Below are 14,888 nucleotides of genomic sequence, written 5' to 3' on the forward strand. Positions count from 1 at the left end.
TTGAAGTGTCACATCTTTGGTGACTTGGTCAGCCTAATGAATGCTCTTGGCTTTAGGGTTATCAAGTTTGAAATGGGCTTGAACGTTTATAAGAGCTAAGCTGGAGGGAAGGAGAATGGAGTCAAGCAGTTTTAATAAGTAAGTTTTGGGGGGCACCTGGGTGGCTCAGTCGTTAAGCGTCTGCCTTCGGCTTAGGTCATGATACCAGGGTCCTGGGATCGAGCCCCACATTGGGATCCCTGCTCAGCGGAAGCCTGCTTCTCCCTCTCCCACTCCCCCTGCTTGTGTTCCCTCTTGCGCTGTCTCTGTCAAATAAATAAATTAAAAAATAAGTAAATAAATAAATAAATACGTTTGGGGTTTTTTTTTTTTAAAAGATTTTATTTTTAAGTAATTCCTACACCCAACATGGGGCTCAAGACTATGACCCCAAGATCAAGAGTCCCATGCTCCACTGACTGAGCCAGTCTGGTGCCCCTAAGTTTTGTTTTTATGGGTTGTCCAGAGGATGTTAGAAACCCTGCTTCCAGAGCTTACCAAAATCATGGGTGATCCCAAAAGCATATCTGCTATCTGTATAGACGATGAGAGTTTTATTTATCAATTGGCATGCTCTTATTAGAGCATATAATTCAGCTTGTTGGGCCACATGAACCTGAGATAAAGATTCTGCTTCAATAATTTTTTCAGTGGTACTAGAGTGTCCTGCATTGTATTTTTATTGATCATTTTTTTAAAAAAGATTTTATTTATTTATTTGAGAGCGAGAGAGCACATAAGCAGAGAGGAGGAGCAGAGGGAGAGGAAGCAGGCTCCCCGCTGAGCAGGGAGCCTGACATGGGGCTCAATCCCAAGACCCTGAGATCATGACCTGAGCCGAAGGCAGATGCTTAACCAACTGAGCCGCCCAGGTGGCCCTTGATCATCTTTTAATGTAAGATCAATCAGTAAACCAAATAAAATCTGGATTTGGGAAGGGAATTTCGTGAAAGTCTAATTGAGGGGTAAGTAATGAGTCAGTTACAATGATGAAGTTGTGTTCAGTTGAGTTTTTGAGGGGTAAGGGAAATGAGGTAGCAGGATTGCGAGGAAGACAGTGAGAGACTGAAATGCTTGGAGAGGAAGGAAATTAGTTCAAATTTTTAAGTCAACTGGCAGATAGGCGTTGGGTGTGGCGGGAGTCTAAGAGTTTTAACTGTTTGTGGAACTAATACCTGCAGGAGAGAATCTGGTTATTAGTTTTTCAGCAGCAGTAATGAGTACAGAGGCGGGCTGCTAGGGCATGGAGTTTGGGAGATAAACGTTTGGCCACGGGGTCTACTTGAAGATTATAATATCCTATGGGATGTTGTAGGCCTCCAAGCCTTTGGAATTCCCAGATGAACAAGAAGGAAGAAGGGCAGTTGGCAATTAGGGTGTCTTAGAGTTGTGGAAAAGATGAGCTGGGTTTTTTTGTTTTTGTTTTTGTTTTTAAGATATAAAGGTGGGGCGCCTGGCTGGCTCAGTTGGTGAGCTTGTGATCTTTACTGGTGAGTTCGAGCCCCATGCTGGGTGTACAGATTACTTAAATAAGTAAGTAAACTTTAAAAAAAAGATATAAAGTCATCTTGGGCCTCTTGAGGCCATGGATCAGGTTTGCCAAGGCAGGCATATAAGGGTTGAGCTGTGAGGAAATAATTGGGAATCTAAAGGCGACAGTACCCAGCAAGACCCAGAAACCCTGTAATTGTCTTTTAGTCTGGGGTTGAGGGAACTGGGTGAAGGTAGTAATTCTGTCTGGTTCTATTTTTAGCCCATCCAGGAAAAGGTGGCCTAAGATTTTGACTGAAGCAGAACAGAACTGTAATTTATCTTTAGATCTTTGTGTCCTTTGTTGGCTAATTGTTTGGGAAGGCATTGAGCATCAGTGGGACAAGCCTTTAGGGTGGGAGAACATAGTAATAAATCGTCTATATATTGTAAAGTGTAGATATCCCAGGGAAATCAAGATCTTTTAGGTCAGCAAATAGGTAGGACTTTTAGCATATTCCTGGGGTAGGACTATCCAAGTGTATTGTTGATTGTTCCATGCAAAAGTAAAAAGATACTGACTTTGGGGGCTGACAGGGATGCTGAAAAAGGCACTGCACAAGGCAATGACAGAAAAAGTAGTAATTTCAGCTGGTATATTAGAGGAGGGTGTGGGAGTCAGGAACAATAGGGTGACAGGGTATGACTGTATTGGTACTTGTCCTAAGGTCTTGAACAAAATGCCTTCCTCTATTATGGGGCTTTTTAACTGGAAAAATGGGGGTAATACAAGGATTAGTAGTGGGGATGATCAATCCTTTGTTGATAAAGTCTTGAATAATAGGAGTTATTCTTTTAATGGCCATAGTGCTTAAAGGGTATTACTTAATAGTGGGTAAGGCCTTTAATGGATCAATTTGAATAGTTATTGGGGGAGCCGAGGTTATGTGTCCTATACTGGTAGAAGAGGTTACCCACAATTGATCAGGGAGTGCATTAGGAATGGGGAGGGGGGCAGTGGACTTACTGGAGGGTAGTACTGGGCAGATCAGTTAGGAATTCTGAAGATTGAGAAGGCAGATATAACGGCACTTCATTTTTTTGGTCAAAGGAAATATGGGCCTGGTATGCCTGCAAAAAATTTCTTCCTAACAAAAGTGCTGGAGGGGTGTGTGTGCCTGGCTGGCTCAGTTGGTAGAGCAGTGACTCTTGATCTTGGGGTCCTGAGTCTGAACCTCACATTGGGTATGGAGTCTACTTAAAAAATAAAAGAAAGTGCTGGGGATGAGGGCACCAATAAAAAGGAATGGTTGCCTTGTCAAGTGCCAAGAATGAACTCTAGGGGTTGAGATGAGACAGTTGGTGGCTGATTAGTGACCCTGACCCTGATGGTTAAGTGCTTTTGTGTTCTTGAGGCTGGGGACTGGAAAACAGATCAGTGGTTGAGGATTGAAGGAGTTGCTCCAGTGTCTATAAGAATAAAATGTCTTAGGGGCACCTGGGTGGGGTGGCTCAGCATCTGACTCTTGATTTTCGCTCAGGTCATGATCTTGGGGTGGTAGGACTGGGCTCCACGTCAGACTCTGGGCTCCGAGTCAGACTTTGGGTTCAGCGCCAAGTCTGCCTGTCCTTCCCCCTCTGCTCCTCCCCCTGCTCACACTCCCTCTCTCTGAAATAAATTAATTAATCAAATTAAATCTTAAAAAAAAAAAGAATAAAACCATCTTCATTCTGAATTGTTATGGGAGTTTCTCCGGTGGTATTTGCTAGGAGAAAGGGGAAAAAAATCCCCCCTTTGTCCTTAGAACATCTCTAATCTGATTGAGGAATTGTTTTTGAGATTTTTGATTTTTTCGTTTTTGTTTTTTTGAGAGACAGTGCACACATGTATGCATATGTGAGTGGGGTTGCAGGGGCGGGGTGCACAGAGGGAGGAGAGAGAATCCTAAGCAGGCTCCACGCCCAGTGAGGAGCCAGACTCAGGGCTTGATCTCAGCACTGAGATCATGTCCTGACCTGAAATCAAGAGTCAGATGCTTAATTGACTGTGCCACCCAGGCACCCCAAGATTTTTTTGTTCTTTTGGAGCCATCTTTTATATTTCAAGCATTCCTTTTTGAAAGGTCCAGGGTAGGGTGCCTGGGTGGCTCAGATGGTTAAGCGTCTGCCTTCGGCTCAGGTCATGATCCCAGGGTCTTGGGATCGAGTCCCGCATTGGGCTCTCTGCTCCTTGGGAGCCTGCTTCTCCCTCTGCCTCTCTCTCTCTCTCTTTCTGATGAATAAATAAATAAAATCTTAAAAAAAAAAAAAGGCCCAGGGTATTTTTGTTTATAATTGTTTTAAGTAGGCTCCATGCCCAATGTGGGGCTTGGACTCAGGACCCTAAGATCAAGAGTGGCTCACCCTACTGACCCCTGAAATGTCCAGGTTTTTGCAAAAGAAACATGTTTTATCAGTTGAGCCAGATATTTTAACTTTTTTTTTTTTTTTTTTAAGATTTTATTTATTTGCCAGAGAGAACACAAAAGCACAAGCAGGGGGAGCTGCAGGCAGAAGGAGAAGCAGGCTCCCTGCTGAGCAAGACTCGGACTAGATCCTAGGACCTTGGGATAATGACCTAAGTGGAAGGAAGACGCTTAACCGACTGAGCCACCCAGGCATCCCCAGATGTTTTAACTATGACATGGATTTGGGGTTTGCTGTTTGTAGAGCCATAAGGTTAGCCATTTGTTCTATTTAAAATTTATTTTTGTTGTTAGTCGATCATCTTTGCCAATCTGTTAGTGGTGGTGGCTAGATCATGAGGAGTTTTGGTCTGCTGGTCAGGGTCATGTTGTCTGACCAGAGTTAAGACTGAATAAAGGAAGCCCTCTAGAAACACTGAATTAAACAATTTGATACTTTATCCAATCTAAGGGTTCCAGAATTTTGGACAAAACCTTTTTCGAATCTATCAAAAAACTCTAAAACAAGTTCTTCCTTTTTTGTTTTGTACTGCCTTCTAATTTATTTGAGGTGCCCACATATGGGGAATCATTTTGATTAAATTTGCAGCTATATTAGAAGTTTTATTTTAGGGCCTCATTATGAGGAAGTTTAAAATCCTGCGGGGGGGGGGGGTCTTCCTATCCAGCTTTATTTATCCATTCTTGGGCCTGTAGAGGTCCAACGAGCATGCATACTAGTTGGTAAAAGTCAGAAGGGCCTGCATTAAGGGCATTGATAGTCCAACAAATTAATTGTCAGGTGAACTCTTCTGAATTTTCTTTTGGGTTAGGAAAGTCTTTTGCAAGATTAAGAAGTTCTGTTTAGGACTAGGATGTGAAAGGACGGACCTGGTTGTTGGGATCAGGACAAGTAACTTTGACTTTAAAAGGTGCTATGATAGTTTTGGGAGGATGGATGGTGGCAGGGCTGGGGAAGGAGAAACTTCAGAGGGGAGAAAGGACGTTTGGAAAGATCTGCATATAGCAGAGGAAATAGAAGGCATGCTGTGGGGGGACAGAGAACTGGAAATGGAAGATGTGGGGTAATTTTTGATTCAGTGTTGAGTTGTTCTAATTGTTTTCATCTCTCTTTGAGTTTTTTTCTTCTGCAGAGGCTACGACTGAGTAGGTTCTTTTGGGGGGCTTCTAAGTACCAAATGAAATAGGCTTCCGTTGATTCTGTGAAGTACGACAGCTTCACCTTTCCAATTGTGCTCTTAAATACACAATTTAGGGATATCAAGGGTGCCCCAAGGAGGCCAGTGAAGTTTTAAATGATATTTTGTGATTTGGACCCAGGTTGAGGAAACTTACAGCTCCCGGGGGCCAACGTTTTTTTGTTTTTTAAACATTTTATTGATCTGTTTAGAGGGCGGGCGAGCACGAGCGGGGAAGGGCAGAGGCAGAGGGAGACCAGCCGACTCCGCACCGAAGGAGGAGCCTGGGGCAGGGTTCCGTCTCACAACCCTGAGATCGTGACCTGAGCTGAAATCGGACGGTTACCCACCCTGGTGCCCCCGGGCCATAGTTTTTATCTGTACAATCAGCAGGCGGATCATCAAAAGCTCTGAGAGATTGGTACACATTCTGTATTGGAGGAACCTTGCCCTGAACTGCTAACAGTTCTGAAGTGAGGCAACTTCCACCCCCAAAAAAGTCTCAGGGCGCCTGACTGGCTCAGTCCATGGAGCACGCGACTCTTGATCTCAGGGTCGTGAGTTCGAGCCCCACCTTGGGTGTCCAGATTATTTAAAGGTAAAATCTTAAAGAAAAAAAAAAAAAAAAGAGGACAGAAAGAAAAGTCTCCTGAGCTCTACCGAGGTGGGAGGCTGGGGAGGCGAGGACCATGCCTGTCACTACCACCCCCCATTACAGGAGCCGCCCTAAGAGAAGCAAAGCGGGGCTGTGGTGCTCACTTTGGCAGGTCCGGAGGTCCGCAGGAGGTGCCTAGGTTGCGTCACATTTTTCCCTCGGCTGCTCCAAACTGTTCAGGAAAAACCTCAGAAGGGAGCCTATGAGCGAAGAAACAGCGAGGAAAAAGGAGACAACTCTTTACTTGGGTTTGCAAACTGCGAAGCACCATCCAACTCAGTTGGTGTGCCCGTCCCTAGAGGCGTTTTTAAAAGCTTGTTTCCCCCAGGGAGGGAGAAATTTCCGTTGGTGTGGGTTGCCGAGTGATCGGTTGACGTTTTTTGGCTCGTGTCTGTGAGACGCAGGGAACCTTCCAGGTGTTCAAACCTCAGAAGGTTCATCGTGATTCCCAGAGGGGCTGCTCTTCCGAGAACTCCACAAAATGGTGGCTGGTGCAAGATGGAGTCAGGGTTGTCAACCCTTCCCTGACCGCTTTTCTTCTGCGGTGGGAACCAGCACACGCATCCTCTGAAGACACCATAACATAATCCGGTTCCTAAAGTGAGTCCGAGAACTGACAATCTCGCCGCGCTGACAGATTCCCTTCCCTAAGAAAGGCGATTCGGCTCCTCCCAGACCACTAACCGCACATTCGATAGTCTTTCAACTCAATCGTTCAATGTAGCAGTTTCTGTCGTCGTGCAAAAAGTTAGAAAAACGGAAGGCCCATTCTCTTCGGTGATGATATACCCTCGAGGCTCAACATATGTGGATTAAATTTCTTAAAAGCAAAAGCGAGAAACACTGCTCGTGGCGAATCTGCTTCTTCCAATATAAAGGACCGCTCGGGCAGGCGCGAGGAATCTCCTGGCGCTTCGAGTCCGCGGAGTCCGCTGGCTAAGGTGGGAAGGGAAGCCCGAGCCTTGCTGAGGTGAGTGGGAGCGGCCGGGTGGCAGCAGGGCCCACTCCGGCGGGAAGGACGAGGGAATTCGGCCCGGACGGTGCGTCCACTCGTGTAAGGGCCGCCATGTTGAAGCCTGGCAAAGGGGGAGCCCTTCTGGGGTTGTGCGACGGAAAGCGGGGGCGATAGCTCGGGTGGAAGAAGGGCCTCTTCTCCCGTTCTCCGACTCAGATGGTGAGAGGTGTGCGGGGGGGCAGCCTCGAGGGCCCTCGGTCAAGGCTGAGGTGCGGCGGGGCTACTGGGAGTATAGGCTTTTCCCCCCAGACTTCCGCCTTCGCGGCCGCGGCGCCACTGCGCATGCTCGGGAGGGCTCCGCGGGTCCGACTTCAGTTAACTTGGATGCAAAGCGCGGGAATATTCTAAGCTCGGGATTTAGTAAGGGGAGGCACGCTTTGTTGGACGTTTTCGTAATAACCGATGTGTACAATAATTTCTAATTATAAAGCACATTCACGGACAATGTCTTACCTAATCTTCACAAAAACCTAGTGAAGTGGCTTGTAGCTACGTTTTACAGATGATTTAAACTTTGCCCGAGACCGGACTAGGTCTTAAACCAGGTGTTCTGTCTCCGATCCCGTGTTCTCGTTCATTTTCACACTTTTGTCTTTAATTAAGATTAGTTTCCCCATCCACCTTCATCCCCCACCATTCATCTCTCACATCTCATTCCCGTTTTTGAAATAATGACATTTATCTAAAAATCCAAAGAAATTGTAGGAAATCTCAACATAATGCAACGGAGGGAATACTCCCAGAAAGATGAATGAGAAGCCCTGAAGCCTGCTGGTCTCTTGGCATTTAGTTTGTGTGTGTGTGTGTGTGTGTGTGTGTGTGTTTACCCCCCTTGGCATTTAGTATTTTTTTAAGATTTTATTTATTTGAGAGAGAGAAAACAAACAAGCAAGCAGGGTGGGGGGGAAGGGGCAGACGGAGAGGGAGAAGCAGACTCCTCACTGAGCAGGGATCCCCATGTGGGGCTCCATCCCTGGGCCCTGAGATGGTGACCTGAGCTGAAGGCAGACAACTTAACTGACTTCGCCCCCCAGGCACCCTGGCATTTAGTATTGATAGAAGTATACCCGTGAAGGAGAAACAAAATTCAGACTATTCCTTTGTAATTCTCTTCAAATTTTAATTTGAAGAATGATGTGGGAAACAAAGGCAGAAGAAAAATTATTAAATTTCCTCACTACCTACAGCCCATTGACAAGTCCTTGAAACAGGCAGAGTGACATTCCTCTAGGGACTCAACTGCCTCGATGCTGATACTTTGCTAAAGGCAAAAGGCAATCTTAGCCCAAACCCCAGGATCCTGTAAGTCTACTTTAATATATAAAAATTCCTTTGGAAACTTCCTTTATCTCTACCCCCTCAAGGTACGTGTTGGCAGTCATCCCCCAAGCATATGATCCACCGATATACATCAAGGGTCTCATGACTAAGGTTTTATTAGACAGTAATAAATTACCTTTCCCAACAATAGCTAGCCCCCTCAAGGTCCTGGAAACCTTGCTTGCAAAATTGCTAGAGACTTAGACTATCCCTAACTTCCTCCCAGCTTGAGAGTATATAATGGGCCACTCCTCATGACCCCAGCGCAGCTTTCTGCCCACAGGTCTTGTCCCCGTGCTTTAATAAAACCACCTTTTTGTACCAAAGATGTTTCAAGAATACCTTCTTGGCTGTCGGCGTGGAACCCTAATGTCTTTCCTACATCAAAGAATTCTTAAAGCTCTGAAAAGGAGTTCTATGTAGAATAATATCAGTTTTATTTGATGGATCTTTTATGACCTTTTCTTGTTGATCGGGGAAGGGATTCTTTCCTCAGCCTCAAAAACACAGAATCCTCTTGGTTTTTGTTGTTGCTGTTGCTATCCCCATCTTCAAAGTTGTATATTTTGTGACAGCCATCTAAGAAAACACTAAGAGCTCAAGTCAAGTTCTGGAGTGGTAAAAGCCCTTGAATGTAACTCCCTGGCAAGGCTACTTCTTAGCCTTGTGATTTGGGACAAAAGAAAGCTTTTTGTGTGTCTCCGTCCTCATCTGAAATGACAGTAATAGTAGAACCTCCGTCCTGACAGTGTTGAGATGTGAGGGGAATTAAGTGCTTAGCATTAGTGCCTGGCACCTCCTAAGTCTTCAGTACAAGTTAACTGTAATTATTATGGTCCGTGTGTGTGTGTGTGTGTGTGTGTGTGTGTTTTCCTCCAACCCTGTGATGGAGGGTAGGGAGTGTGGTCTAGAACGGTAGGACCAGTAGAAAGGAGTTGTTAAGAGAATACTAGAGCAGGGAGAGAGTCAAACAACACAGTGCTCTCTCTTATTTTCTTTTTTTTCATGTGGAGAAGTTCCAGCCATGAGAGAGAAGAGATACAAAGTGAGTTAGAGGCAGCACCCAGACAGGACTGAAATCCTCTTTCATCTTGTTGCTCCCGCTGTTTTATCATCCTTTTACCGATAAGGATACCGGAGGCGCCTTCTCCAAAGTTGCTGGTTACCGATGACAGGCATATATGCTCTCCTTTTACAGTGTGGTGGCAGACAGTATAAAGTTGTTTTGCTTCTCAGTTCGCAATAAAATCATCCTTTTTGTCTGATTTGGACACAAAAAACCCACTGAATTTTGATTGGAGTTGGTTCAGTTCCTCAGTATTCATCAGGAAGTACCCTAGAATCTGAAGATAAAGTAAAGCATGCGGTAGACTGAAGAGTGTTTACTGTGCGTTAGGGGGGCAATGTGATTGGTATTACAGAAGAGGTGCCCTGAGCTGTGGGACAGATAAATTTGCTTCCTGGGGAAGAGGCTGGAAGCTGGGCTTGGAAGGACCAATAGAATTTCCGTTAAGTGGAGCTGTGGAAAGGAAGAACTGTTCCCAGGAGAGGAAATTGCACAGGGAAAGCCCTGGAGCTGGGGAATTAGGGCACATTTCAGGAATGAGGAGCAATGCTGGGTAAAACAGATTTTGCATGGGCTGTGGTAAGAGGCTAAGGGACGGTCAAAGGTCTTGAGTGCAGTGCCATTGACTTTGGATTTTATTCTGTGTTTGGTCTTTTTACTGGCAAAATAATTCCATAGTGCAACCCCATAAATAATCACTCCCCTAACATAACCCATCAACGGAAGAAAAAGAAAAGCAAAAAGATCCTTGAGGAAAATATGAGTAAGAGGGGGAAAATTATAGATATTTTAATAAATATCATGGAAAGATGTCACGAATGAGATTACTATATAAATTTGACAGAGCCCTGGTTTGTTTGTTGGTTTGTAAAGTAAGCTCTGTACCCAACGTGGGGCTTGAACTCATGACCTCTAGATCAGGGGTCACATGCTCTACTGATTGAGCCAGCCAAGCACCTGGAGTCCTGGTTTTAAGGTAACAGATTTCAGTAATAGCTCTAACGTTTTATAGAGGTGGTCATGTGAGCAGTAGCAGTGTCTGAATTGTTGGCAAGCACTGTATTTATTATCCCAGCAGATTCACCAGAATGTGAATCAAGTACCATGTTATCAGCCTCTCCTCTCAACTTAAACTTTCCCACCCTCTTAAAAAAAAAAAAAAGTATCCTGTATCAGAATGAATGACAACTGCAGTATGCTTGTGGGGCTAAAATCACCATTGCAATCAATTCCCATGCCTTAAGGCATGAACAGATTATCAGCCAGGGGATTGGGAAGAAATCACATACTCCTTTTGAACCAGAGCCTGCTGCTGCTGAGTCACTGTAGTTTTAGCTTTGCTACCTATTGCAAAATACTACATCAAAAGCGCCATTTTCCCTTGTAGTTTTGTGTTTAAAAAAAAAAAAAAGTCCTTACCTTATCTTTTAATGACGCATACCAAAACATTTGCAGATGAGCATGTAATATCTAGAATTTCCTTCAAAGGAATCTAAGAGTGGGGATCTAAGTGGGGCACAGATGAAACAAGACTGGCCACGTGTTGGTCAGTCGGGATGAGTTTGTGGAGGGCTATGCCATTCTCTGCATGGGTACGTGTTTGAAATTTTTGGCAGTAAAGAGTTTTTAAAAACACCATTTTTCATAGCAGTTGCCAGGCTGGTTTTCCAATGACCATTTTAGTCTGAAAGGCAAGCCTGTGTTTTGATCCATGTTGCCATGTTATTATGTGGTTGGTAAGTGTCCTGATGTGACTAAATTGGATGATACACAGATGGATCAAATTCAAGCACATTGCCCTTTGCTTCTTCCCGGGATGGAGGGTGGAGCAGTGGGTGACAACATTTTGGAGCCCCACTGTCTGGCTTTGATACTCTTCCACCCACTTTGTAGGTGGGAGGCCTCAGGCTCTGGGTCCTGCTTCCTTCCCTATTGAAAGGAGTGAATAACAGTATCTACTTCGTGGGGTTGCTATAAGGATTAAATGAGTAGCTCATAATAGGTGCTACATAAAGGCTTGCTGTGATCCTACCTAGAACATGAGTGATTGGATGCCCATTGCCAAGGAGTATGACCCGCTTAAAGCTGGCAGCATTGATGGCACTGATGAAGACCCACACGATCGCGCTGTCTGGAGGGCAATGTTGGCACGGTACACCCCCAACAAAGGCGTCACAGGAGACCCCCTCCTCACCCTGTTTGTGGCGAGACTAAACTTGCAGACCAAAGAGGAGAAGTTAAAGGAAGTATTTTCCCGCTATGGGGACATCCGGCGGCTTCGGCTGGTGAGGGACTTGGTCACCGGCTTTTCAAAGGGCTATGCGTTCATTGAATACAAAGAGGAGCGTTCTCTGATCAAAGCTTACCGAGATGCAGACGGCCTGGTTATTGACCAGCATGAGATATTTGTGGACTATGAACTGGAAAGGACCCTCAAAGGGTGGATCCCTCGGCGACTTGGAGGAGGTCTGGGGGGGAAAAAGGAATCCGGGCAACTGAGATTTGGGGGGCGTGATCGGCCTTTTCGAAAACCCATTAATTTGCCAATTGTTAAAAATGACCAATACAGAGAGGGAAAAAGGGAAAAGCGGGAGCGATCTCGGTCTCGAGAAAGGCACTGGGACTCTCGGGCAAGAGACCGAGACCACGACCGTGGCCGGGAGAGGAGATGGCAGGACAGAGAGCCAACCAGGGTGTGGCCAGAAAGTGACTGGGAGAGAGAGAGGGACTTCAGAGAAGACAGAACCAAGGGTCGGGAGAAGAGGGACCGAAGTAAATAGAGACTCACCACCACCACCAGAACCCAGATGAAGACACAGCATAAATAGAAGCACAGAGAGATCTGTGTTGCTTTTATACAGTTTGTATGTCCAGTGCTTGAATAAAATTTGCTGATGGTGATGAGGTCTGGAGTAAGTTTTCTTTTCAGTCTGGAACCGAGGTTCAAGCTGAACATTGCTGATATTATGAATTTCTCTTCATCCTGTTCTTCTAAGGACCCATTATTTAATAAACTTGAGGAACAGTTTTTTCCTCTCCGGCATCTATACAGAAGGGCATGTGGCAGTAGAGAATTCTCGTTTAATTTGGCAGTAAAGGATTTGTTTTTGGGATTTTGATTCTCTCCTCTCTGTTGGAATTTGACCCCTGTGGGGGCTTGGCAAAAAGAGGTGATGACCAAAAATCATTTGCATTGCTCTCAGACTCCTGGGAAACCCGAATCTGGTCAGAGTAACTTGTATCTTTTCCATCTTTATATCTATAAAGGCTTGCCGAGCTGAAATAAAAATGGGATAGAAAAGTGAATTCGGGGAGAATGTCCAGAACTTCACAGCAAAACCAGTGTGAGCAGTGGCCTGGGTCAGCAGCCAGCTACTCTTGAACAAATATAACTCCATTCTTGAGTCAAATGCTGACTGCCTTTTTTTTCTTCCCTGTTTTGGGCAGGGAGGCTGGCATTTAAGATGAAAGACCAAAGTTGCAGGCGTCTGGGGCTCTGGTTTGTGAAGCTCCAAAGAAGTGAGCGTAAAACAAATGGAATCTCTGAAAGGCTTCTGTCTGGTCCTGACAGACTGATTTGTCTTCTCCCTCTTGGACATCCAGCCTCCCATTTGTTTGGGGGCTGGATATATTGACCTCAGTTTCTGAGGGCTTTGAAAAGTACCATGCTCTTCACAGGATTTTCACAAAAGTGACACTTAGCATTTTTGTTTTATCAATGGCTGTATCTTTGAAAGCTCAGGTTCTTAAAATTCAAGATGTTTCATGCAAAGTAAATGACTTAGTATCAAGACTCACCATATTCATGACTAGGTTTTTGCATTTGGAGTATGAATCTCGTTGTTACGTAGGGAACCTGCTCTATCTTAAAACTACTGTTAGCTGTTAGAACGGTTTTAGAAAAGTAGACTCTTGGGGCGCCTGGGGGGCTCAGTCGGTTAAGCGGCTGCTTTCGGCTCAGGTCATGATCCCAGGGTCCTAGGATTGAGCCCCACGTCGGGCTCCCTCTCCCTCTGCCTGCCTCTCTGCCTACTTGTGCTCTCTCTCTACCTCTCTGTCAAATAAATAAATAAAATCTTAAAAAAAATACTCTTTCCTTTGTAAACTTCCAGTGCAGAATTTTACCATCTCCCACGTCTCAAAAAACAGCCGCGCAGGAACACCCTTCTGATTTCACTCAGGTTTCACAAAGTGCTCCCTATTATGGCACCAAAAGTGTGTTATGGGCTGGAGCTGGTAGGTACTTCAGCTAAAAGAGCGCTCCACATCAAGGAAGCATGTGTCGAGACAGCATCAGAAGAAAGAAATCCAGTCATGGTGTTTACATCGTCCAAGCCAGCGGTTATCAACCCTGGGTACCAGAACATGGATGGATTAAACAAATGTGCACACTCAGACCCCATCCTTGACATTCAGGCTTCATCTTGTATGGGCCCTGGTAACTAAACAAAACAAAAAAATTGGTAGAGCCCCCACAGCAGGGACCTTAGCAGTAGCCACATGACAAAGGCATACACCCTATCACCTAGCAAGTAATTCTAGTTTATTCTGCAGACTGATGTACGTGTGCAAAAATGTGCACAGTGCTGTTCTAGGCAGTAAAAGATTGGAAGGAAGCTCCCTGTCCACTGGGGCATGGACAAACATGAACAGATTATGCATCCACATGGTAGACCAGGGGTCCTTCGATCTTGGCACTATTACATCTGTTAGATTCTTTGTTGTGGGGCACTATCCTGAGCATTGTAGGATGTTGAGCAGCATCCTGGGAGCCTACCCACTGGATGACAATAGCAGTTGTAACAACCAAAACACCAAAAACATCTCCAGACATTGTCAAATGTCCCTGTGGGACATGGAGACCCACGTCTTATGTACTGATGTGGTCATCTCCAGGGTATTCTAAGAAAAGAAAGGTACAGAATAGCACATATATAGTATGCTGCCATTTATGTTAAAAAAAAAAAAAAGGAAAAAATACATTTTGTTACATAACTGCATGTATATTTATAAGCTCTTTCAAGAAAGACACTCAAGAAACTGGCAACACTGGTTACTCCTGGGGGAAAGGGCAACTAAAGTTGGCCAGGGGGAGGGGGGTTCCTTCATACACCTGCTTTTATACTCTCAGAATCAACCGATAATTCTTGTGGGCAGTCAGGTTTGAGAACCCCTGTGCAAAAGCAACATTATCCTGTCTGACTGTTATTTTCAGCAGTCTGGAAACAGAGTCCTGGTCGACTCTAAACCCACCTGATGGTTTCTTAGCAATGTGTAGATAGTGGACCCGTCAGACGTACTTGAGTGTTCTGTTAGCAAATGCTACCTCTCTCAATCTGTCAGCACCCAGCCTGTGCCCTGGGTTCTCTGTGGGTAGAGAGACAGTGCTATTTTGGCGAAACCCCAGCTCACCAGATGCAGGCTTCTGGCTGTCTGCCACCACAGCCCCATGAGTCAGCCCGACATGCGGTCCCCAAGCAATCTCTGCACCCACCACCCTCGCACTGGCGAGCCTCCCCCCCTCCTCCCCAGTCCTGCATCCCCTAGGCTCCCCCACCCCATTCCAAATCCGCTCTTGTACACTTGTCTTTATAGGGGTCTAAGTGTTTGATATATGGAAGACTAAAAGGAAGAAAGAAGCCAAGGGGAAAAAATTACAAATGAGAAAGGTTGCAATGTC

At 45.3% G+C, this 14,888-nt stretch overlaps 1 protein-coding gene across 1 annotated transcript; it reads left to right on the forward strand.

Moving 5' to 3' along the window:
* Positions 1 to 6,114: 6,114 nt before the first annotated feature.
* SNRNP35 (small nuclear ribonucleoprotein U11/U12 subunit 35) lies at positions 6,115 to 12,109 on the forward strand. Its single transcript, XM_025889684.2, has 2 exons — positions 6,115 to 6,777; positions 11,245 to 12,109. Exon 2 carries the CDS (start codon positions 11,248 to 11,250, stop codon positions 11,986 to 11,988), a length of 741 nt encoding a protein of 246 aa, XP_025745469.1. The 5' UTR covers positions 6,115 to 6,777; positions 11,245 to 11,247; the 3' UTR covers positions 11,989 to 12,109.
* The last annotated feature ends 2,779 nt before the right edge of the window (positions 12,110 to 14,888 follow it).

The sequence above is a fragment of the Callorhinus ursinus genome, unplaced genomic scaffold (genome assembly GCF_003265705.2).
Source record: "Callorhinus ursinus isolate GAN/ISIS: 27379988/994484 unplaced genomic scaffold, GSC_fseal_2.0 scaffold41, whole genome shotgun sequence".
In the NCBI taxonomy this organism is placed as follows: Eukaryota; Metazoa; Chordata; class Mammalia; order Carnivora; family Otariidae; genus Callorhinus; species Callorhinus ursinus.